General features: G+C 42.9%; 3 protein-coding genes across 8 annotated transcripts in view; 2 read left to right on the top strand and 1 right to left on the bottom strand.

Moving 5' to 3' along the window:
- Positions 1–25,003, bottom strand: part of TK2 (thymidine kinase 2) — an 80,602-nt gene that overhangs the window by 32,763 nt on the left and 22,836 nt on the right. Inside the window, exon 1 of one of the 5 annotated variants that reach the window (XR_008960093.1) lies at positions 9,762–9,919. The exons of 1 other annotated variant lie outside the window; for it this stretch is intronic. Coding sequence is in view for 3 of the 4 variants with exons in the window: in XM_057314165.1 (XP_057170148.1) it covers positions 9,762–9,894 (133 nt within the window). In the remaining variant the exon portion in view is untranslated. Of the gene's footprint in view, positions 1–9,761; positions 9,924–25,003 lie in introns of those variants that run through there. 3 more of the 5 variants (XM_057314165.1, XM_057314166.1, XM_057314164.1) reach the window with 3 other exon arrangements.
- On the top strand, positions 106–12,372 carry LOC123000086 (chemokine-like factor). 2 transcript variants are annotated; one of them, XM_026494918.4, is made up of 4 exons: positions 106–320; positions 4,726–4,884; positions 9,296–9,391; positions 12,185–12,372. In XM_026494918.4, the coding sequence occupies exons 1-4, from the start codon at positions 246–248 to the stop codon at positions 12,299–12,301; spliced, it is 447 nt and encodes a 148-aa protein (XP_026350703.1). In that variant the 5' UTR covers positions 106–245; the 3' UTR covers positions 12,302–12,372. The 2 variants fall into 2 exon arrangements, with proteins under 2 accessions (XP_026350703.1, XP_026350704.1); XM_026494919.4 differs by lacking the exon at positions 4,726–4,884 and having other exon boundaries at positions 119–320.
- On the top strand, positions 12,467–24,856 carry CMTM1 (CKLF like MARVEL transmembrane domain containing 1). Its single transcript, XM_026494910.4, has 4 exons — positions 12,467–13,366; positions 15,769–15,927; positions 22,227–22,325; positions 24,155–24,856. Exons 1-4 carry the CDS (start codon positions 12,821–12,823, stop codon positions 24,725–24,727), a joined length of 1,377 nt encoding a protein of 458 aa, XP_026350695.2. The 5' UTR covers positions 12,467–12,820; the 3' UTR covers positions 24,728–24,856.

The following is a 25,003-nucleotide window of genomic DNA, read 5'->3' on the forward strand; positions in this document are numbered from 1 at the left end:
CGAGCAAGGACGTGCGCGAGCGCGAGCAAGGACGTGCGCGAGCGCGAGCAAGGACGTGCGCGAGCGCGAGCAAGGACGTGCGCGAGCGCGAGCAAGGACGTGCGCATGCGCGCGCGAGGGCAAGACTCCTAGAAGGGCGGCGCGCGGCTGTGGTGGCGGTTGCTGTCCCCGCGCGAGGCCTGGCAGAGCTGCGCGGCGAGGTGAGGGAATGAGAGAGAAGTGCTACTGCTGCTGCGACTGCAGGCATGATGGCGACCCTGAAGCCGAAGCATCGCCCTTTCTGCTTCAGCGTAAAAGGCCACGTGAAGATGCTGCGGCTGGTGAGGCCGGGCCACCGGGTGGGGGCGGTATTGGGGCGTGCTCAGGGTCAGCGGGAGATAGCTCTCAAGTATAAAGAGGAATCCTCTGCCTTCTTTTTCGGTCTAGGCCTCCCCAGAGGCTAGGCGGTTCACTGTGCACCCTGGGGGCAGAAGGAGAGAAAGAAGGCACTGTCCTGCCCTTCAGAGGTTTACAGACACATCCAGAAAGCCAGTTAGGCCCATCTGCATGAGTGGTCCCGGCTTGGACCTGCACACCACGTACCCAGGTTAGCAGGCCAGGCAACTGCGCTTGTACCCTGCACAGCACAGTGGGGCTGCCGGCTTCCGGGCGTCAGGCATGCCGGGCGCACTGCATTTAGTTCTCAACAGAGGTCTGGAGAGAATAAGCCATCATTTGGAGGAAGGTGGCCTGCCTAGTTAGAGAAGTGGAGACTGTCACAGGAGACTATGTTGAAGGAACTCAAAAAAAAAAAAATTTTTTTAAATTTTAAAGAGATGACCTATACGGGAGGAGATGGAAATAGTTCAAAGCTACAGGAAAACAGTTCCACTTAATATGAGGAAGAATTTCCTATTGGGAAAGTTCCCCAAATTAAGTGGTAATATATTCCCAAACAGCAGAGGTGACAGGCATAGATGAGCACCTAGGAAGGATGCTGTAAAAGAGATTGAGACTTCAGGTGAGTGTGTAGAACAAACTGCATACAAGGTCCCTCCCACACCAAAAGTCTGTGATTCTGAGAAATAACTGTAATGTAATACAAGTCAGAGTGCATAAGAGAGGTTTAGGAAACTACTCTGGAGTTTGGAGGACAGAGAGATTACTTTGGGTTAGTAGTAAATAATCAGGAAAGAAGTGACCTGAGGGTCTGGAGTTTTATGCCCAGTACTGAGAGCTCTGGAAGAACACTGGAGGAGTGACAAGATCTTGTGAGAAAGGTTTAGTTTCAGACATATCAATTCCCTCAACAAACATTTAGAGTATTTAGTTGTATTTTAAGATCTGACTTAGGCCCTGGAACAACAAAGACAACCAAGACAAAAGTCCCTGATTCATGGAGTTCTTCAGTTTAGTCAAAGAGACAGACCTATGAGCAGACAGCTATAATATGTGATAAGATGGGGATAGGCCAGAGAGTGAGACATTTAACCAAAGACAAGAGAAAGAGATGTATCGGGAAACTTCCTAGAGAAACAGAGTGGGTTCTGAGGGGCAGCCACCTGAGCAAAGACATGGAGGCAAAAAAACAGCATGATTTATGTAGCAAGTTTTAACAAGATGAGTGTTGCCTTATTTTCTTCATTCAACAAATACTTATTGAAAGCCTGCCATGTTCCAGGCACTGTTCTAGGCTCTTGAGAGATATGAGTGAACAAAGCAAAAATCCCTAGCCCTCATGGCGTTTACATATTGGGGTGGGAGGGCAAGGGAGACAAACAGTAAGCACAATAAATAAATAAAAAACAAGCAGTATTGTAAAAAGTTGTAAGTGCTAGGGAACAAGAGACAAGTAAAAAGTTGTAAGTTCTACGGAACAAGAGACAAAGGAGTGTAAGGGGAACAAGGCTGCATGTTCCAGCTATGTTCCACTGCATGTTCCAGTGGTCAGGTTACGCCTTGTTGAGGTGACAACTTAGTAGAGAGTTGAGTGAGGCTAGGGAGTTAGCTATGAGAATATCTGGAGGAAAAGTGTTTAAAAAAGGAACATACATTACAATGGCCCTATGACAGAATGTACCTGAAGGGTTCAAGAAAAACCAAGGAAACCAGTATGGTAGGAGTGGAGTGACTGGGGACACAGTGATAGATGAGGAAGGTTTTGAGTAAGGTTGTATATGATCTGACTAACATTTTTAAAAAATAGACCAGCTGCTATGTTGATAATAGATTGGTCAGAAGGACAGGAGGGGATTGCTGCAAGGGCAAGGGTAGAACCAAGAGACCAGTTAGAGCTATTGCAGTAATCTGGGCAATGAGGATAGTGGCTCGGACCAGGGTATTGGGAGAGTAGTCTACAAGAAATTATCATATTTGGGATATATTTTAAAAGTAGCCCCAACATGATTTGCTGATGAACCAGGTGTGGTGTAAGAAAAAGAGGAGTCAGGATAACTCCAAAGTCTTTGGCCTAAGCACTGGAAGGATGAAGTTGCCATCCACTGAAAGCCTTTGGGTAAAGCAAATGTAGGAGGAGGATCAGAAGTTCAATTTGAGAATTAAACACTGGAATTATCCTGTGGATAAACTGTGAAGAAATTCTGCTAGAGAAGTAGACAGGAGCTGAATGATGGAAGGCTGAATACCATGGTGAGAGGTAGGCTCTATTCTAAAGATCACAGGGAGCCGCTGAGAAATGCATTTGATTTTTGGAAATTATACTGTAATACCTTTGTCATGGTAGTTCAGGGAAGATACTGAAGGGCAGTAGCTATAGGGGCGAAGAGGAGGTAGTGGGTTCCCAAGATGGTTAGCATTAAATCAGCAGGACCTGATAATTGATCAATTGTGGGGAGTATTAGGAGCACTGATAATAGGTTTCTAGGGTGGGTGGTAAGCTAGATGGTGGTATCACCAATTAAGATAAGGCATGCAGGAGGAATGGGCAAGATGAGTTCAGTTTTGGATATGGTGAATTTGAGATTCCTATAGGTATTCAGATAGAGATTGCAAATGGCTATGTGTGAGATGTTGAGGACTGCCCTGCAATAGGAACCCGTATTCATCGATTGGGTCATGAACAGAATCTAAAGGAATGCCAGTATTTTAAAAGGATGGGTAAAAGGAGAGAAGCCCACCAAGGGAGAATAGTTGCAAAGTTGTATAAGAACTAGGAAAAGTGACATGCAAGCCAAAGGAGTAGAAGAATAGGGAAAAGATAGCCAATGGCAATTAAGCCATGGGGGTCCAATAGGATAAGAAAAAATGTTCATTAAATTTAGTAATTCTGAAATCATTGATAATCTGAGCAAAAGCAGTTTCCATAGAGTGGTGAAGAAATGTCTGAGATATTAGTGGGATATTTAAAAGAGAACTGGAGACAAAGGCTAAGAGTAATGATAGGAGAGCTGTAAATAATGGATTGGGGGAGAATCCAGTGTGACTGAAATCATAGGAACTTTTAAGAAAATAGATTAATCACCAATGTCAAAATCCATGGTGCAGAAAGTTTACGGAAGATAGGGACTGAAAAAGTGACCCTAGATTTCATAATCCATGAACTCAAGACTGTGGTTCAATAAAGTAAATGAAGTGGTTTGAGGTGAAATGCTGCTAATAGTAATTATACTAATTATAATGAATGGCTTATTTGGTTACTGGTTATATTTGCTACATAATCAAACTGATTAATTTAGAAGTTTAAAGGTAGAATCTTTTTATACTAATAAAGTAATTGAAAGAATTATGAATAAGTAGCCCATATAGGTTTAAGGTTAAAAAGAGTATATAGATGCTACTAGCTGACAGACTGATCATAAAAGTCTAGCCAGGGAAAACTCTTGACAGAACCATTTTCCAAGAACGTAGAGACTATAACACGACAGCTCCTAAAAACATGATGTTGACAGACTCACTGGGACCTATCAGCTTATTTTTCCTTTAGGTCACTTAACATTTCTGTATTTTATATCCTTATTTGTAAATGAGGAGATTGGATTAGATTATCTTCAGGGGTTTTTTTTACTTAAAATATTCAATTCTGATTGCATTCTACTTAGGTTAGAGAAAATACATAAAAAGTGAAGCATCAGAATTGTTGGGTTTTTTTTTTCCCTCTGTTCCCCCACAGGGTTCTTCAGAGAATTGTTTTCCTCTAACAGTTTATTTTAAACTTTTCTCCAGTATTTTTCATGGCAACATTCAAAGTTTAAGTTTGACAGTGGATTCCAAATTGCTAAGACTTAAGGCGTGATGAGCAGATGAAAAGGAATTATAATAGTCAGTATACAGACATTTTTGAAAAGAACTATAGGGAGAAATAGAAAACACAGTTTCTTTGGGAGCAGGATGAATGGAAGGGTGTGTGTGTGTGTGTGTGTGTGTGTGTGTGTGTGTGTGTTAAGAGAAGACAATTTGTGTATGTTTATAGTATGATGTGGAAAGGAGCCAATTAGGAGAGATTGAAGGTCTGAGAGAGAAAAGAAGATACGTAGTGGAAAAAGATTAAGGAAACAGATATGGGAAGTGACTGTATTAGTTGTACAAGTGGAATAACAAGAGAGGGACACCTAATTCCCTAAAACACAAAGAGAAGGCAAAATCCATACATTATAGTATTTCCTCTTTTAGGTGTGCGTATATATGGCCTAAATCCATTTATTTAGTTATTTTAGAAACGATCATTTTTACAGCTTAAACTTGCATTCAGTAATCGTTGAATAAATGATGTTTTTTTTATCCTTATAGGCGCTAAATGTGACATCCATGACCTTTTTTATCATTGCACAAGCCCCTGAACCGTACATTGTCATCACTGGATTTGAAGTCACTGTTACTTTCTTTTTCATAATGTTATATATACTGAGACTTGATCGATTAATAGCCTGTTTATTTTGGCCATTGCTTGTAAGTGTTCAGGTATATTGTTAAAATTAACTATTTTCCTGTCATAGTGAGACATTTTAATAAGCTCTTCTTCAGTTTTCTTAAGCCTTTAAGGAATGTCTGATAGGCTTAGGAAAGAGGAGCTCTACCCATTGCTACTGTGTTCTGTGTTGTCCCTTAGCAACCACAGAGCATAAATTCTCCTCTCAGCTCCCATCTACCAGTAGATGGGAGTGACTCTTCTGTTAGGAGAATTCACTTAAGTGTTGACTTTCTAAAGAAATTTAAATTTAAGATCATGGCTAAGAAAATTATAGAGCATTCTTAATCGTTACCTCCCTTTTAAGTACAAGTTGATATGGCCTCAAAATTGGGGAAAGAGATGGAGGCAGATACACAAGTATCCACATCTTGCACACCCATGACCACTAAATGGAAAACCGAAGTAATCTGGGAGGCTGAATAAAGCACAATGTTATCTTACTTAAGAATGTCTGTAATCATTAATGCTAAATAATTTAACTCATCTTGTACAACCTTATTTAGTAGCAAATGAACTTCACCTGCCATACTTACAGCATTGAGAATAACTGCCCAGTGAAGTGCCAAAATGGTTCTAGAAACTGTCAAAATAGGCAAGTTGAAGATGCTAGTTAAGGTGAACGTGTCCCTTCAGCCTGAACTATTCTCCAGTTCTAGGAAAAACTGAGTGGCTTTACCTCTCTCTCCTCTTTAAAATTTTATCTCCGGTATCCTATCTCTGTAGGTCTCCCTCCTAAGACCCCCTGCTGCCCTTCCCACTTTTGGTTGGACTGGTAGCTGCACTTAAATCTTCCTTGGCTGCGCTTGTCTCATCTTCCTGGGTTCCAAAGTGCTGATATCCAAGCTGATAAACCCTATTAAGGAGAAAATACTTTAGAGCTTTAAAAAGCATGCCTTCAAGTGGTACCTTCTAGAATCACCCTTGAAGGCCAGTGATGAACATTTCAAGCTAGTCACAAACTGAAAAAGTCCCAGAAGGAGAAAGCTGGGAAATAGGATCTTCATAGCAACTCTCCAAACTCCTACTTGATCACACTCTTAGACCTGGACCTGACTGGAGGGAAGTCTAGGAAAAGGGATCACAACACCTTCGTCAGTTGGCCCTCAGAGTACATAATGTCATTTAGTAGCAGAAAGAGCTAAGCTTAATTATTCCGGCGGTTTCTTTAAGGACATGAGGAGCATGGTTCATATCCTCTTTACTCAAAAAGTTGTGTAGTTGCTCTTCACATTCTGCTTTCCAAGGTTAATAAAACTAATACATTTTAGTGGGCTTTTTTTCTCCAAACTACAATAATTCTCTGGAGTTTATTACATGTCCCTGTAATAAACCTGGAGCCCTAAGCTTAACAGAATACACTGGGAGAGAGGGTGACCTATGTGTAGACGGAAATTTAGTCTCCAAATCTCTGAGGATCAAATTTTGCTGATATTGTAATCTCTGAGAAATGATGCTATCTGGTCAACTATGGGATTATTCCATTATGAAATCAAGATTCCTCTCTGCTCTTGATCTAGTGGAATCATTTTTATTCAGCCAAGTGTTCAGTGTCTGCTAATCCCAGCTTCCATAATGGGTTCTTTGATAAAACACAAATCTTACACCTGTGAAATTTTCAGTGTAGCCAAGAAGCAAGATAGATGAGCAATTCAGTATAATAGGTGCAGGGATAGATGCATACCCAGGATAGTGTGGAGGCACGGAGGGCAAGAGTGGAGGCTTAGGAGGCAGTAGGAGGTCCGAGCATGCAAGGCTTTATATGCCCTGGGTTTTAAACCAATGGCATTGGAAGCTTTTAGGGGTTTTTAAGTAGGAGAGTGATATGAGCAGCTTACAATTTAGGAAATTGCTGGTTGCAGTGTCAATAATGGATTAAAGAGGAACAAAACTAGAGGTAGGTCTCAGAGACCACTTAAAACTGGTTCTGTAAGCCAGGCATGAAAATTATAAAGGCCTGAAGAACGGTCATAACAGTAACTAGAGGGAAAGGGGTTAATGGGGTAGAATTGATAGGACTAGGTAAATAAGAAGAATTAAAAATACCTGCCATTTAAAATCTTGAGATGATAATGAGATAGGAAATACAGAAAGAATAGGTTTAAGGAGGGGCCAGGGAGATGAATGCAGTTAAGTTCAGTTTGAGAAATACTAGGTTTAAGTTGCTTATGGATTGTTCAGATAGAAATGTTCAGAACAGGTCTGAAGCTCAGGAGAGTGAGGAGTTAAAGCTGCAGCTTTGGAAGTCATCACCTTGTGATGGTAGATAAGCTCTGGGACTGGCCTAAATGGCACGGAGAAAGTGGAGAGCAAGCTGAAGGTAAGACTGGGAAACACCAACATATGGGGTGAAAAGGAGGAGGAGCCAGAGAAAGACAGAGAATGCAAGGGAGACCCGTGTCACAGAAGGTAAGACAGGAAAGCATCTCAAAAAGGAGTGGTGAATACTGTCACATGTAAAGAGAGAAAAATAAGCCCTGGAAACCATACATATTCACAAGCTGTGTTTCCAGAGGCCCCTTTACCAGAGTGGTGTGCCTCAAGTGGACAGGTAACTGGAAAGCTGAGGGAATGGCTGGACTGAGCAGGGCAAGAGAGACAACTGTAATTAGAGGGGCCACAGAGTTGAGGAAAGTTGGCCAGGGACAAAGAAGGGTCATGAAGAGAATAAGGTTCCTGCAGAGTGGTGCATGGGAATGGGAGCCAGAGCACAGCCCTGGAGAAGCTGCCTGGGGCTCTTCTACTGTAGCAAAAGTGAAGGACACAGATGGCTGACGATTTCAATTAATGTGTCATTGGGGAAAGGTAACTTCTGCCTCATGGCCACGGTCTTCACTGATGAGGAAAAGGCGTGGTCATCTCCATTCAGATTTATCGTGTTTATCACTGTCCCAAAGCCACAGTAACTGACAGTCTGTACAGCAGGCCTTCTCTGACTGTTCCCTTCAAGTGTACCAATGACAGAAAGCACAATGAGCCAACCCAGGGCTTTGCAGTGCCATCCAAGTACAGGCTCAAAATTTCTTGAAATCTCCTTTCACTTTTGTTTTTTGTTTTGGTTTTTGGGTTTTGGGGGGGGGTTTGTTTCTTGGGTTTTTGTTTTTTGTTTTTTTTTTTTTTTCTGGTAATTAACATTCTACTCCATGGTATATTGATGTTTGGTTTTCATTATAAAAACAATGTATTAAATGACCATTAAGGATCACTGATATTTCGGGATAGGTGCATCCTTTTCTTTCCTGTAGTTCTCTTGCACTCCCTAGAACACAACTTCTACCTAAAGCCATTCATATACACGTGCCTGAATGAGTCACAGGAGGCAGGATGGTCTGACACAGAAGTGTGGCTTGCCTTGATGCAGAGCAAAATATCCAACACAGAGGAATATTAACCTAGGACAGTCTCAATATTTCTTGCAAATGAGAACCTTTTTTCATCCTACATGCATATAATCTTGCCTGTCCGCATTGAACTTACTTTTTTATTTTTTTAATTTTGAGACTGGGAGAGCCGGGGGGTGTGCGCGGAGGAGGCAGAGGGAGAGAATCTGAAGTTGACTCTGCGCTGAGCACGGAGCCCAACGTGGGGCTCAATCTCAGGACCCTGAGATCATGACCCGAGCTGAAATCGTCAACCAAGCCACCTATGCACCCCCCCCATTTTCTTTTTAATAACCACATTTCTAAGTTACCAGGAGTTTGAAGTCTGATATTTCTGTTAACAATACCTTCCTTCCTACAGTTATCTGTAAACAGATATAAACCATTCCAGAATAAAGATGATTTACCTTTCTCACACTATACGTCATAATGTAAGCTGCACCCCTTAAAGCTATTGTTCAGAAGGCAAATGTTTTGTTTCTAGAAATTATTAAATGAATGAGCTACATCATCAGAAATAATAGTATAATCAGCCATTGCATGCAGATGTAGGAAAGTTTTTTTCCTGAAAATTACCATTTTCTGCCAAGTGTGTGCAGCTTTTTTATTAATTGCATTTTAGTAATATTATAAAGTTGTTTGGTTTACAGTGTAAACTACTCCACATTTTCTCTTAGCATTCTTGCTTTCTAGTGCACCATTCTATCATAAACCTTCCACACCATACATCATCCATTCCCAACCAGATGCATTCTCCCTCCAACTATATTTAAATAAAAAAGAAATAAGCCTAAGTAGTTAAATGATTGGTGTATCATAGGTTAAGAGAAACACTAGGAATCACTGTAAACCAAATACGATATAGGTGTCATTTTACTGTGGCAGTTTGATTTCAAAGAAAAAAACCCCAAAACCACTAAGTTTAATAAAAGGAACTTTGAAAATCTCTAGGCAGCTGATTCATTTTTTGGTGATCTTCATGCAAAGCTGACCTTTCCATTCTGTGTTTTAGGATATTATCAACTCAGTGATAGCAGCAATATTCATGATAATCATATCTGTGTTGGCACTGTTACCAGAAACCACAACATTTATAGTCCTTGGAGGGGTAAGTGGAGGTCTTTCTGATTTCTTGCTTTAGGTTTGATTAGTATTCAGATTTACTAGAAAAACAGATATAAGAACAGAAATCTACACTATATTCATCCTTGGGTCTCCTAGGCCAGTTGTATAGTCCCTAGTGGCTTAATATTTTTTTGTGTGAGTACAGGCTGTGATTAACCTGAAGGAATATAATTTCACCCTAAAACGGAAGTTAACCAAATAATAGTTCCTATATGTTCCACATCAATATGTAGAGCTAGACTAGACTGAGAAAAGCTACTGGAATCCGTTACACTTAGCTCTGAGAAACCTGATGTCAAGCAAGACCATGGATGAGTTTCATAGTTCTCCCTTTTAAAGGAAAGGATACATACCACTTGTTAAGGTGAGACAGATTGCCCTGAGCTCAGTTATTCTTTGTCCAGAGCTTTCTTCAGATGGAATATACAAGATGTCTCGTGATAAGGTTGTAGGAAACCTTATAAGTAAAGGATTTATCATGAACATTGCTTGAAGAGAAGCAAGCCAGTTTAATCAGAATTAATCCTGGAAGGCAAGCCAAAATAAACAGGAGTCAAATAATTGAGTTTTAGTTCCATCTGATACTCTTATGAGATTGCTTAGAGGAGGTTCAGAGTCGTGTGGCTTTTCTACATTCTGATCTAGAGATGTGAATCAGGAGTTCTTAAATAAATCTCCCTCCTACTTCCTTGTCTTTCCATAGTATGGGCTGCTTAGGAGAACCAACCATTCTCAGACAGACATGTATGTCACAATCCATGGTTTTTCATCTTACTAAGCCCCAATCAACTTCATGAGGGATGAGAATTATTCTAGAAATGAGATAGTGCTGTAACAGCAATTTCCCCCAGATATCTTTAAAGATAATCTTATCCCGGGGCTCCTGGGTGGCTCAGTCGGTTAAGCATCTGACTCTTGGTTTTCGGCTCAGGTCATGATCTCAGGGTCCTGGGATAGAGCCTTATGTCAGGCTCCACACTCAGCAGGGAGTCTGCTTGAGGAGTCTCTCCCTCTCCCTTTACCCCTCCCCCCCCAAAATAAATATTTTTAAACTTAGAAACAAAAAACAAGATAATCTTATCCCTCTACTATGGAGAAAGAGGGACAAGGCGTAGGATTTACAGTTGAGCCATGAACAACATCGACTGCCCACACAGCTGAAACTTTAAACTCTGACTTCCCAAAAACTTAACTGCTAATAGCCTACTGTTGACAAGCAGCACCAAAAACATAGTTAACACATATTTTTGTATCAAATGTATTATATGCTGTATCTTACAATAAACTAGAGAAAAGAAAATGTTTCTAAGAAAATCAAAAGGAGAAAATACATTTACAGAAAAAAATCCCTACGTAAGGACCTATGCACTTCAAACCCATGTTGTTCAAAAGTCAGCTGTACTTTTATTCACTTATCCATTCACTGATTCATTGTTTACAAAGGTGCGCTTTAGTAGATGCTGACAAAGTATAGAGTTGTGCTGTCCGATGCAGCAGCCATTAGCTACATGTGGCTACTAAGTACTGGATATGTGGCTGGTCTGATTGAGATGAGTATACATGTAAAAACACACTGGATTTCAAAGACTTACCAAAAAATATATATTATTTCATAATAACATTATATTGAGGACATGTTAAAATTATATTTTGGACATAGTAGGCTAAACAAAATATGTTATTAAAATTAATTTCACTTGTTTTTTTCTTTTTAATGTGGATATTAGAAAAAATTATGTGGCTGACATTGGTGACTCAAATTCTATTTCTTTTGGACAGCACTGAACTAGAACATGAGCCTATCCTATCCTCAGATTGCTTATAGCCTAATACAGGGAAGAGAAATGTAAAGAGCTGTATACAAGCTATTGACAGAGTACTGCAGGGCACAGAAAAGAGGAAGCAACTACCTTGCTCTGGCAGTGGAAACGCAGCTTGTCAGTAATAAAGGGGAGATGAGGGGGATGGTTCCAGGTAGAAGAACCAGCAACATGCAGAGTACCAGAGTCATGGTCAGATAGGTAGGAAGTACTCAGTGTGGTCAGAACCTAATAAGCTGAGTTTGAGATTCAGGATGGAAAATGGAGTGGTATCTAGAGCCAAGAGGCCAGACTTCCTGGCCATTGGATGGAACTGACCAAATAGCACAAGGAATGATATCCCTCTTTTCCAGCCCAGGCGCCAGCTCTCAAATAGCCAAGAGAGTACCTAAAGACCAAGTTCTAGTTTATTCCCTTTACCTTATTTTTTCCCCCTGAGGCCTATTTAGAATCCCACCCTTTAAGAGTTAACTTTGGATCATCTATCACTCCAGTTCTCTAAAGTGTGTATCACAGCTCCTGTTCATTGGTTTAATCTTGAGCTGCCGTTAACTTTGGCCCTCCAGTAGAGTTTGTAGTAAGAAAGGCAGTTGAACATTGGGGTAGAAATGTTGATTGATAACTAAATTATCTTCAGTAGGACTTTAAATCATACATGGGGGAGCAAGTCAAGAGATCCAGACAAGTATTTATTTCAGAGCCCACACGACTTCAATATTATTTCTGCTCGTCTAAGTTATCTTTTCCCTTTCTCGAAGCAGATATTAGGAAAACTTGGGAATGAGAATGAAATGATCTCTGAAGTCTCTTCCCATTTTAGTATTAGGTGGAAGTGGAGCAAGCAATCTCAGTACCCTAGCAGGAGAGGAAGCCAGTGGGCAGGCCACTTAAAACCTGTGTGAGTGACCAAGGTCCACACCGTGGCCACCGCAGTGACAAAGTATGTTTGTTTCCAGGTGTTTGGACTCCTGGCAGCAGTGTGCTGTATTGCCGACGGGGTCCTTATTTACCGGAAGCTTCTATTTAATCCAAGTGGTCCTTATCAGAAACACTCTATTCATGACAAAATATAAGTTTTGTAATTTTATATTACCTTTTAGTTCATGTAAGTATTAAATATATTAAATATATTTATTCCTCCACATATTTCTTGTGGTTGTTCTCATTTTAATCTCAATATGGAAACTGGAAGAAGAGATGTGGGACCTCTGTGCCCAGCGCTCACCCATACCGTCATTTCCATGTCAGCACTGATCCTGATCTCATTGGGTTTTCCTCCTCCTGGGCCCCGGGTGGCAGAGAAGAATGCACCTGGACCGCCCTAAATGGTCTCCAGAGCCCTCTTCCTGGCTGGCAGGCAGCACGGAGGGGTGAGGTTGCAGGGATAATGAGTTTCCAGGCTAGGCAGTGGCATGGCATCCCAAATGGCGACGAGGGTGGCTGGAGGGCCTGGTTCATCCGCGGGCAGGGAGAGCTGGGTGCGCGCGAGGGACAGGCGGCCAGCAGCCGTTGGGGCACGCCCCTGGTTTCCAGGGGCCAGCCTGCCGGCGGCGGCACAACCAACCTGACACAGCCAGGCCCCGGAGCCCACCATGGATGCCAAAACCACCAGGACCCCCGCAGGGAGCTTGCAACAGCAGCCGCGTTCCGCACGCTCAGGGTCTGCCGCAGCAGCTCCGGGGACACCCGTACGCTCAGCTCCCGCACGCCCAGGGGTGCCACCCTCACGCTCAGCTCCTGCACGCCCAGGGGCTGCCGCAGCTCCGGGAGGACCCTCACGCCCAGGGTCTTCCACAGTTCCGGGGACATCCTCCCGCTTAGCTCCCGCACGCCCGGGGGCTACCGCAGCTCCGGGGACACCCTCACGCTCAGCTCCCGCACGCCCAGGGGCTGCCGCAGCTCCAGGAACTCCCTCACGCTCAGGGCCGTCCGCGCAACCAAGGAACGTAGCACCCAGTGCGCCGCAAGGTGCAACCTCAAGGACACCCACCAAGCAACCGCCCGCACCCAAGACAGAAGCTGAGAAGGCCGCCATCCAAAAGCGTGCTGAAGGACGGGCCCTAGTCCCGCTCCAATTCAGGGACAGCTTCAAGCGTTTTTTCTTCTCGCCCACGGGAATGTTGAAGATCCTGAGGCTGGTGAGCAGAGAGCTGGTGATGCAGGGTGGGTGCGGCCTCGGGGAGTGAGTCCCAGGGGGCGCCACTTCCGCAAAGCTTCCCTACTTCCCTTTGCCAGCCAATTTGCTCTGCCTCATCTTTCCTCCCTCCTCCCTTGCTTCTCCCCACGCTCAACCCTAATTACTAAACCAGCGCTGTTTTTCCTGTCATACTCTGTATTTCTGGGGTTTTCTCTCACAAAGGGAATTAGGGAAACAGTGAAGATAAGAGCAGAAATGTATAAATTAGCAAACAAAAATAACAGAATTGCCCAAAATTGATAAACCAATGGCTAGTATAATAGGAAATCAAGGGTGAAGCGAGAACATATATTTAAAGTTAGACACCAGACAGGGAAAATAAGCACAAAGGATGAAGAAACTGAGAGGATCCCCAAGAGTACTTTGCAAAACAAATAAACCTAACTGAAAGAAATAGTTTATTTTCTAGGAAAATACAATTACCAAAACTGACCCCAAAATAGAGAAAAACCTAAGCAGACCAATGTAAACACAGAAGAAAATGAGAACTAATCAAATGAGTTTCTTTCAAAGATATATTAGGGCCAGACTTTCTTACACATTAACTCTTTCAGACTTTCATGGGATGGAATTCGGATGCTATTGAAACTTTTTCAAAGAATGGAGAAAGAAGCCCTTCTAAACTATTTTTTCAAAGTAGTATAATACTGATATCAAAACCTGACCAAGTCAGAAAAAGAAAATAGAAATCTCACTTGTATCAAAGCAACAAGTATTAATATATTAGCAGAAAATAGCACTTTTTAAAAATACACTATGAAAATCTTTAAAAAAAAAAGGAGGGGGGGCGCCTGGGTAGCGCAGTCGTTAGGCGGCTGCCTTCCGCTCAGGGCGTGATCCTGGCCTTCCAGGATCGAGTCCCACATCGGGCTCCTCGGCTGGGAGCCTGCTTCTTCCTCTCCCACTCCTGCTTGTGTTCCCTCTCTTGCTGGCTGTCTCTCTGTCACATAAATAAATAAAATCTTAAAAAATTTAAAAAAATTAAAAATAAATAAAAATACACTATGATGATGCAATATTAGGACTCTATTAAACTAACCAGCATTATAGGTAAAAGGAGAACAAATTAGATTATATCAAATAAGGAAAAGAACACATTTGACAAAAGTCAACAGTCATCTCTGCAAAAAAAAAAAAAGAGAGACCCATAAAATCGGAATACATATTTTACTGATATTATAAAAATAAACCCAGAAGTCAGCATCATATATAGTTAAGCATCAGAAGTATTCCCATTAAAGGAGGAACAAAGAGGATGCCCTCATCAATACTGTTATTCAGTATTTTTCTGGAACTGTTAATCATCACAATTAAACAAGAAAAATAACAGTTGAAAAGAAGAAGCAAAGTATATCATTTTTTCAGCTGATATCACTGTATATCTAAAAAACTCAAAATCAACTGGGAAACAAGTTAGAACAAGATAATTTCTACTAACTCATTAGTAGAAATGAACAAACAAGCATTTAAAATAGAAGATAATATTTCTCTTTACAACAGCAATCAAAATGGTTAAGTATCCAAGATTAAATGAAATAAATTTGAAAAACCTATATCAAGAAAACTTTAAAAACTCAGAGATATTTTAAAACCACTAAAAATACTGGAAAGACATACTTTGTTCTTGAATAGTAAAAGCGAATTTTTTAATCTTTCAAAATTAGAAGTTAAATGAAATCCCAATTAAAATACCAACTGGCTTAGCTTGGGGAACTTGACCAAGAAACATGGGAGACACAAACAATCTGAGGATGAGTACCGAAAGGGGGACTAGGTCAGACAATAATATAAAATAATTTTCCTATAATCTCAAAAGTGCTAGAGAAGAAATCAGCACCTCAATGGAAAAGGATAGTCTCAAGAGACCCGTATGCACCTGGGAATTTAGTACACAATAAAGGCTGGATTTCAGATGAGCGGGGAAAATACTGGTGTTTCCCAATAAATGACGGGATAATCAACAACTGTTTGGAAAGAAAGAAAACTGGAGCTCTACCTCTTTCTATCAGAATCAGTATATATTTACTCTACTTGTATGTACTTCTTTCCTGTAGGAAATATACACTGTGAACAATGGTTACTTTTCAGGAGATAAGACTAGGGTTGGGTTGAGGGAGAAGAAAGAAACGAGTTATTTTTCATTCTTCTATACTTAATGTGCACTTTATTTCCACGTATTAGTTCATTTCTTGGAAATATGAGAAATTTTACAAATAAAATGTATATACAAAACAATACAGGCAAGTGCAATATAATCAGATTTACATTCTAACAGTTTATGGGTTTGCTTTGTTTTTTACTAGCCCATGTGCATTAAAACAAATTCTGTTTCTTTTATTGCAGGGTCTTATCATAGGAGCGTTAGTTTGTTTCATCATTGCCAAAGCCCATGAGCCGTATATAGCCATCACAGTTCTGGAAATCTTCATCGTTCTTTTTTTTATTCTAATATATATGCTAACCCTTCACCACTTGCTGGTTAATTTAGATTGGTCCTTACTTGTAAGTGTTCATTTTCATAACTCAAATATAAGCTTTGCCCTAGGTCCCAGAGTAAAGTCTCTTCTCAAGTGAAAATAAAAGAGCTATCTCTCTGGACAAGAATATAACTGAGCTATGACAGGGTGTTACCCTAGTCCCAGGGGAGAAACTAGCCTACTACCCAGAAAGATTCCCTGGACACCTCTCTCCACAGCACAACCAACACACATGCTTGCTTCCATCTCATTATGGCACTGAACACATGGTACTTTGCAGCTTGTCCTAAAGAAAATTTCAATTAGTATATTCAGTAGGTAAACACACTTCTCATCTATTGGTTGTAAAACAGCAGATGCTTCTACTTTTCCAACAGCAGCTACTCAAACACTATAACATTTCCTCCCTGCATAAGCAAGAGATGGCATGGCAAAGTTGTAGAAAATTGTCACCCACACACTGAAAGATTGCAGGAGTCAATCTTTTCATGGGTTTTAAGGGTCCATACTCCCAAAGGGCTGCCATGTGGTGGCACTTTTCAAGAAAAGGCATTGCATTGCCTTCTTCAGTAGCTTTTTCAAGAACTTCATATTCTTTACCAACTGAAAAATTCCTGAAGCTAATCCCTCAGGTCTCAGATAAATCCTATTTATTGTGGAACCCGAGGTTCCGCATCCGTGCAGACGGGAGAAGAACTACTGTTCTGTCCAGGAACAGACATGGGCCTGCTTCCTGGCCCTGGCATCTTCCTAGCTGTGTGAACTTCAGCCTCAGTTTCCCCATCTAGGAAATTCAGCAAAGGACAAAGGTGATCATAATAACTACCTCACAGGGTTCCTTCCTGTAACATTTAAATGTGTTTAAAGCAAACATTCACTTACAAAACATCCATCAGACCCCATAAAGTAGTTAGATGGCTTTTACCATTTTATCTTGCACCGTGAACAATCCTAACTCAGAGGTCAGGCCTCTCCCACATCCCACTTCCTTATAGTACCTTTTTATAACCTTAAGGTACGATTGGTTGCTATTGAGCTAAAACTCAAAATACATTCTTGAAGCATGTGAGGCATTTTCTGAAAAAGCTGCTGAGCTCTCTTTATCCCACAGAGTGCAGAGCAACAGGAAGCAGACCAAGCAAAATATGAGCAACTCTAATTGGACATACGGAAGACCCTCTAGGGTTATGGAGAGCCGTAAGGATAAAGAGGTTTCCGAGGGGAAACAAAAATCTCTGTCCGCGGAGATTTTCAAGAAGGGAAGGTAAATGGACCGTTTTGAGCACACAGCATGTGCCAGATACTTTTTCATATGTGTTACCTTATTTAATCCTCACAACAACCCAGTGAGGTTGTAGTTTAGCAGATGAGAAGACCTGATGAGAGAGATGGAAGGTGCGCTTGTGGCCATAGGCAGTCACTCAGAAATTCAGGCCCAGCTTTAGCCCAGACTCTTTCCAGATTTTTCGCCCTATTGCCTTACGATGGTTTCTCTGTCTCTATCTTCCCTTCATTGTTATCCTCCTCAGATTCTCTAAATTTTATGTTCTCTGTATCTTCTCCTGTTTCCTCATGGTTTCCTTAAAATGTGGAGCTGGACATTAACAGATTATCCTGGAGGGCGGGAACAGGTCCTTAGGGCAGGTGACTGAGGGCTTCACAGCACAAAAGTCAGCTGTGGTCAGGCAGACTAGAGCCCTCTGAGGGAAACTCTGCTGCCATAAAGCTGGAGAACTGGAGGGAGCCTCAAGGCACCATGTTTTGCTGTAAGGTCCAGGGAGAATATCTAGGAAGTGTCTGAGACAAAGGCAAGAACTGGGGGCTCCTAAGAATGAACCAGGAAGGTCCTATGAGAGGAACTGTTCTCACAGTGGTCACAGATGGCTCAGGCCAGCTTTTGTAGAATTGTAGGCCTTTGGTCAACTCTGATAAAGCCGGACCCTCTTTGCTACCTCTGTCCTTGGGTCAGAGCATTCTCTTTCCTTTGGATGACCATGGGAGCCCCGAGGCATGATTCACATGGACATGGCTGGTGAGCTCCCAGGAGCTCCATAGTTGGTAAAATATGAAGGGTGCTCAGTTATTCTGAGGCACAACTGACTAGCAGTAGACATACCAAGCAGCCACATACTAACCAACACAGTTGGTCAGATGCTGTGTGATCTAATTGACTTGGAAGGTTTTTTAGAAGACCCATCAAAACAGGATCCAAAACTGTGTTGTCCTATCCTGTCCCTTCCTCTCTAATCTTCTCTTTCAGATTCCATAAGGTGAAGGATGTGTACAGAAGAGATTGTTCAGAAGGGTAGTTACCACTGGGTGGTAAGAGGGAGACTCTGGCATGGGAGGCAATGTGCTGGTTTAGGGACAGTTTTGGTGCCTAGAGAGGACTACGTGTCACTTCAGAGAGTAGGAGGACTTGGAGATGTGTTGGCATCAAGCTGCAAAAGTCCCCTGGGACCTGATGGAACTGTGGAAAGCCAGAGAACACAGGGCCCATTTCATACTGTCCCTGTTTTAGTGCTCTGTACAAGCTCAAGGGCCCACCCACACACTGGAGGCATCCAGCACACACAGCCCCTCTCTCCTGCCAAGATGGTTTGGTGCCCCCAAGGCAGAGCATTAGGGTAAGTAGTACTGATTTTAAGTGGCAGTTTCCTTAAAGGCTTCCAGGAGTATAGAGTGCCTTATTCCTCTATTCCCATTCTTGTTTGGCAAGAGGCTAATGATGAAAACTCCCAGCAGGGAAATAGAAAGTCTGATCAATCAGGGCTTCAGATGCTCAGGAGAGCAGCATCAAAGAGGACTGGCCTCACGTACAGGCCTGCTGAGATCTGTGGACTCTGGGGCCATATTCTGGCAAGGCCTCCTTCTCTGGGGAGATGATGGAACCTGGGCCGGGGGATCCATACACCAGACTCAATTGCATCTGCTTGCTTCTATGAAGACTATGCCAATGACCCTGACACCCATGGGTCCACCTCTCAGCCAGCCCTTGACTTGAAATCATGGGTCTGCATCAGAGCTAGTGAGTATACAGCTTTCCGCACCCCACCCGTGGTGGGGTCATTGTCTTCATTTTTACACTTCAGTGTCAATCTAGTGTCATCTGTCAACATACCCAAGGAGTGTATGAATTGTAATTACTTCTAAATAGTCTGTATTTTTAACACTTCTATATTATAAAAAATATTATCCAATATAGTCAGAGAAACTAAGTTCTGGTCAAGCAGATGTTTTTGCCAATAGAAAGCAATTTTTAAAAAAAGAAGAAGAAGAAGAACATAATAAGCATTTTAAACTAAAACTCGAGAGAAGTGATGATTCCAAAACTACCAGCAATATCTATACATTTATAAGGAGGAAGTGTCAGCTTTAGAATGTTCCCTTCAAATAAGATTAACGAAAAACCACAGTTCTGGTCATTTCTGATCAGGCTATGCCACGTGTTTGGAGAACTCCAGGCACAACTGGAATCAGTGGGAGCTGTAGCTAGTTGAATACTATATAATGTTTATTATATATAAATGCTTGTTACAAATACCACATTTTGTGAAACGAATTGTAAATGTTAGTTTTTTCTAATATTCAGTGATTTTTCAAAAATAGTCATTCACTATTAAAGCATCTTTTTCTTTCCCAGTTAAAATTCTACACAATTTTATCTCAGCAATTTGGGAGCTTTATGGAAACATAACAGTCAAGTAACGAATCCATCTCTCATTTTAGTCAGAGGAGGCTACCTGAGTCAATAGGGTATTTGGTCAAGGGGGAAAGAAAAAGATGATGAGTAAAGATGGCACGTGACAAGCCTCAGATGCAGTTTTACTCCATCAGGGGGAACATCTCTCTCTCTCTCTCCCCCTCCTCTCTCTTTCAAAGATGAGGCCAACAACGATGATGTGTCTAAGGCAAAAGGGAGGAGGGGGGTTAGTCCCGAGAAGGCCTCTGGACACTCAAGTCAGGCTGCAGAGGGTCCTAGCCACTTAGTGGCTGAGCAACCCCAGGCATGTTGCTTAGCCCTCTGTGAATTGAGGATCATAAGAGTTTGTTGTGAGAATCAAATGAGATTAACACCCTGGCACAGTATGTGACACAGAGGAAGTGCTCAAGAAGTGTGAGCTATGATAGAATGTTAGATATAAGGCAAACATTAGCTCCAAAGGACAGTTCAGGAGAGCATTTCCTTGTGAGCAAGGACCAGAGTAAATTACAGTAAGGACAGAGTAAACGAATGTCTAATATTCCAGTGAGAAGATGGAATTATGACAGGGAGTCAACGATTGCCTAGTCTACACTTGGTTTATTAGTATTACCATTATTCATTGGCTTTCGTCTAAATTCTCAACCACCTAGGGCCACAGCTAGTTAATTTTTATTTTAAAAAGTTTACATCCTGCTTCTTAGCTGTAAGAGAACTTGTTCACATTTTTTACTATCTTGGTTTACATGATCCTAAAGGACTAAGCTTCTCGCAAAACTGTAAACCGCTGCACCTGCCCCACTGTGGGCAAACTTTTCATTCAGCCCACAGAACCCAGCTGGGTCTTACTTCTAACCCTCACCAGCCCTGCTCCTTGTCCCCCCAGTGTTACCCACCAGGTGTCCAAATAATTAGTGGCCCTCCATGAGGCACGTCACATTCCGTGATAGGGATAGGACTGCTTGCTCAGCAGTCTAAAGACTCCTGAAGTCTAAAGAAAGTTTACCAACTGTGTACATTTTGAAGGCGGATATCACAAGTCCACATTTTGATGCACTCACGATCCACTCGATGCCAGGCACTTATCTGGTCTTTTCAGATTCATTATACCATTTAATCCTCAGATCAACCCAATGAATCCCAATCACTATCCCCATGTTTAAAATGAACAAGTTGACACAGAGGGATGATAAAACATGCCCCAGGTCACACATCTAGGAATTGGCAGGCCAAAAGAGTTCATCAACAAAATACACTCCCACAGTACATTTCCCATACCATTTTGACCCTCCGTGACCCATTATCCACAGAAAATGCCCAAGACAGATGCTGCACATTCAAAGTGGGGGAGGGGCGGGTTGTGATAGTTCTTTTCCTCTTATTTGAGTGTCCCTGATGGGAGGCAATAGTGAGAGTAGTTCTGACTCCCCTCCTTGGCAGATACCCAATCTCAGGCAATTTAATAAACCTCTCTAAGCCTCTGCTATGTCCTCTTAAAATAGGGATCATAAGAATACTGACTCTGGAGGGTGTTTGTGAGGGTTAAATAAGGTAATGACTGGGAAACACTGGGCACACTGAAGAGCTCCATCAGAACCATTATGATTCTGTACACTGGGTGGCAGGGCTCCTTGCTAGATTTGGGCACGTACACCAGACAAGCTGACGCTACCAAGTCAAGACGCCAAGACTTAAGGACTTAAAATGTTCCAGTTAGATATCTGGGCCATATCATGGTTCTATCACCCTGAGCTTTTGACCCTCGCCACACTGGTGCCACGGACACACGGAGTACCCACTTCTCCATTATTGCTCTATTACCAAAGCCCAGCCTCTCTCTGCTTATCCTCAGGAGTGGCCCCCATCTACTCATTCTCCGCCCTTTATTTAGCACACAAAGCAGCAGTTTGGGCTAGCAGTTAAAGAACCCAGTACAGGAATCCAGAAGAAAGGACAAAGGCAGCCCACAGATGCCAGGGCATACTCAATTCCAGCCATTTCTCAGGAAAGAACAAAAGTCAACAGCACCAGCATTCACTCTAGAATACCAGGCCTGCTCCTCAGATGGGTTCCTGCCTCCTTAGGATATGTGAACCCACAGAATAAATATGACCCAACTAACTTCGGGAGTATCGGTTCTACCTGCAGGTTTGGGAATGTAATTAAATTAGTAAAGTGCTAATCTAAAATTTAATTTTTATATTAAAAATATATTATGGAATAGAATGCAGAATTTACATTAATTTAAAACAGGATTTTTTAAAATATTATTTATGGAGGTCCGATTCACCCCATACCTCTAGGTGCTTTTCAAGCTCACTTTCTCATGCCCTTTAAGGAGAATATAATGGGAAAGTTGTCAGCTTTTTTTTTTTTTTAATGGTACTTTCTAATGAAATTAAGCCCATTTCTGCTGACAAAGTCCTACCCAGGACCTTAAAATCACATAAACTCATGTCTTGGGAGATGCAAGAAATTTTGCTGCTAACGGTTCCTCTTACAATTAATCAAAGGGAAGTTTTAAAAAGACATCCATCCTTAGATGGGTAACTGACCAATTTAAATATCGTATGAAATCACGTTACCCTGTAAAGTTGACGGTTTTCCATTCTGTATTACAGGATCTTGTCAACAGTTTCATTACAGCCGTGTTCCTTCTAATAGTTGCCATCTTGGCAATGCAAGAAATGGAAAGAAGACATTTATTCTACGTTGGAGGGGTAAGTCGAAGCCTTCGTGACCATATTTAAGATTAGTATTTCAGGGATGCCTGGGTGGCTCAGTCGGTTAAGTGTCCAACTCTTAGTTTCAGGTCAAGTTGTGATTTCAGGGTCATGGGATCAAGCCCCACCTCGGTCTCAGTGCTCAGCACACAGTTGGCTTGAGATTCTCTCCCTCTCCCTCGGCCCCTCCCACTTTCTCTCTCTCTCTTTCTCTCTCTCAGATAAATAAATAAATCTTTAAAAAAATATCAGTATTTCAAAACTCTTTGCAAAGGGAAACTGGCAGACTATCATTACTTCATTTACAGAATAACATCCCTACCACCACCCCTTCTCCTTCTTGCACTGACTTCTTCAGAAGATATAAAGTTGCATAAACTCTAAACTCATGAAAATCTTCATTCTAATACTCATCCTCCAAATAGGTACAAACTCCCCTTTTGAGAAATGTACACACTATTTTTTGAAATGTTGCAACAAGGTATTCTTGTCTATAAATAGGACTTTGACTCTTTTGGATTAGAGAATTATTTTAAAAGCACATGAAAAGAAAAGCACATGAATAGAAAAATAAAAAGTACATTGTCAAAAGTGAATGGCCAAGCAGGAAGGAAGGGAGGAAGGAAGGAAGGCAGGAAGCTCCCAGCATGTGCCCCACACATGGCCAGGCATGTTCTGACTTCATTTTTACAATTCTCATTTTTACATATATGAGAATTGTCCCAAGCCTGGGACAAGCTGGGACTCAAATCCTCATCATATGAAGAGCACAATAAATGGCAGATTAAATGCTTTGAAGATGGAGGGTGGGAAGTGGGGAGGTGAGACTTTGGTTCAAGAAATTAAGCAATGGGAACAGAAATTAATCCAGAAAAAAAAAAAGTTTGACTTCTTTGAATTCATTCCATAATCAGTAAATATTTGTCAATCCCACTGGATTGTGCCAGGCCCAGGCTTACAGTTGGGGACAGAGTCCCTTATCCCTGAAGGAGTTCACAGATTATCTGGGGCAAGACCTATCTAGGGAAAGTTCATTCAAGCAGCCAGGGATTAAGTGATAGTAAAGAGAAACATCCAGAGCAGGCAGGATTTGGGAGGCACCGAGTATCTTTGGTACTATGCACTGCTGGTACCCATCTGCTAACTCAGCCACCAAGCCTTCTCCTACCTGCCAGGATTCCCACCATCTGGACCCCATCAATTCTTACTTGGATGACAGGAGCCCCCACCACACCCCACTGGTGTCCCTGCCTCCAGTCCTTTTCACCTCATGGCTACTACAAATGGACTTTCTGACTGCAGCACCTGAGCTCTCCCCTTGATAAAGTCCCAAATTCTGCACTTCCTAGCCTCAACTCTGCCCCCGCCCTCACCAGATCCAGGGCTCTCAGCCACACCATACTCCTTGGAGACCCCTGCCCACCATCTTAAGTTCTCTTCCTCCCAGTTGGTCCCTTGGGAATTCCTTCCTGCCCTTTTCAGACAAAGCCCAGGAATCCTTTCTACTGAGCGGCCTTCTCAGGACCTCATACCTATCTGGAGCCTTCCAGTGAATACTCTTCTTTGGTCCTTTCCTGGTGCCTCAGGCAGCAGGCGGGTCGTTACCGGCAGCAAAACCCACCATTTCCAAAATTCCTTTCTCTGGGAATTGCAGAAAGTGCCACAGCAGCCGGCGAGGCAGACACCAAAGAGTAGTGCTGGATCAGAGGGGACAGGCGGCCACCTGAAGCCCCCTGCCCCCTGGGATGGGATGGGGAAGACAGGTAGCTGCTGAGCTGCAAAATAACCCAGCCTTTCCTTCCCCTGTATGGTCTTGTGTCTGCCAGACCCAGTGCCTCACAGCAGCAATCGTGTGTATCCTGGATGCAGTTATGGTCACCAAAAAGATGAGGGATAAAATGAGAAGAATCCTGGGACTCGATTTCGAAAGCAGTTCCTCCCTGCTCCTGGAACCCAAGAAGTCACCCTGGCCAGGACCCACACCGGCACCCGGGAAAGCACCCACGCCGGCAGCCGGGAAAGCACCCACGGCGGCACCCGGGAAAGCACCCACGGCGGCAGCGGGGAAAGCAGGCAAGCCGGCAGCGGGGAAAGCAGGCACGCCCGCATCCTCAAAAGCACCCACGCCGGCAGCCTCAAGAGCAGGCACGCCGGCAGCCTCGAAACCACCCACGCCCGCACCCTCAAAAGCACCCGTGGCGGCACCCGCAAAAGCACCTGCAAAAGCACCCGCGAAAACACCCACACCGGCAGCCAGGAAAGCACCCACGCAGGCCCCCACCTCGGATGCCAGGCGCACATCCACCCGGGCATCCTCGATGGCATCCTCAAAGGTATCCTCTCGGCCATCCACGATGCCACCCTCGCGCGCATCCTCGCTGCCACCCTCGCGGAAATAAGCGGACATCTGACGCGTCGGTTAAACATCTGTGCCTCGTCCCTCCCGCTCGCTAATCCCACCACTGAGCTTGTATGCTGTCACCCAGCCCGGCCCACATGCGATCATAAAATCAGGGCTTCTAAGTCGGGAACATTTCTGCTTCTTCGTGTTGCCTTGTGTAAAAGTCGAGTTACCTTTTTTTCGTGGCCGCTGCGCGCGGCGCTGGAGGAGGCTGCCCCAGGGGGCGGTGGCCAGGGCCTTGACTCGGCCGGGGTTCCCGCCCACGCGACCCGCC

Source organism: Ursus arctos, unplaced genomic scaffold (genome assembly GCF_023065955.2).
Source record: "Ursus arctos isolate Adak ecotype North America unplaced genomic scaffold, UrsArc2.0 scaffold_19, whole genome shotgun sequence".
Lineage (NCBI taxonomy): Eukaryota > Metazoa > Chordata > Mammalia > Carnivora > Ursidae > Ursus > Ursus arctos.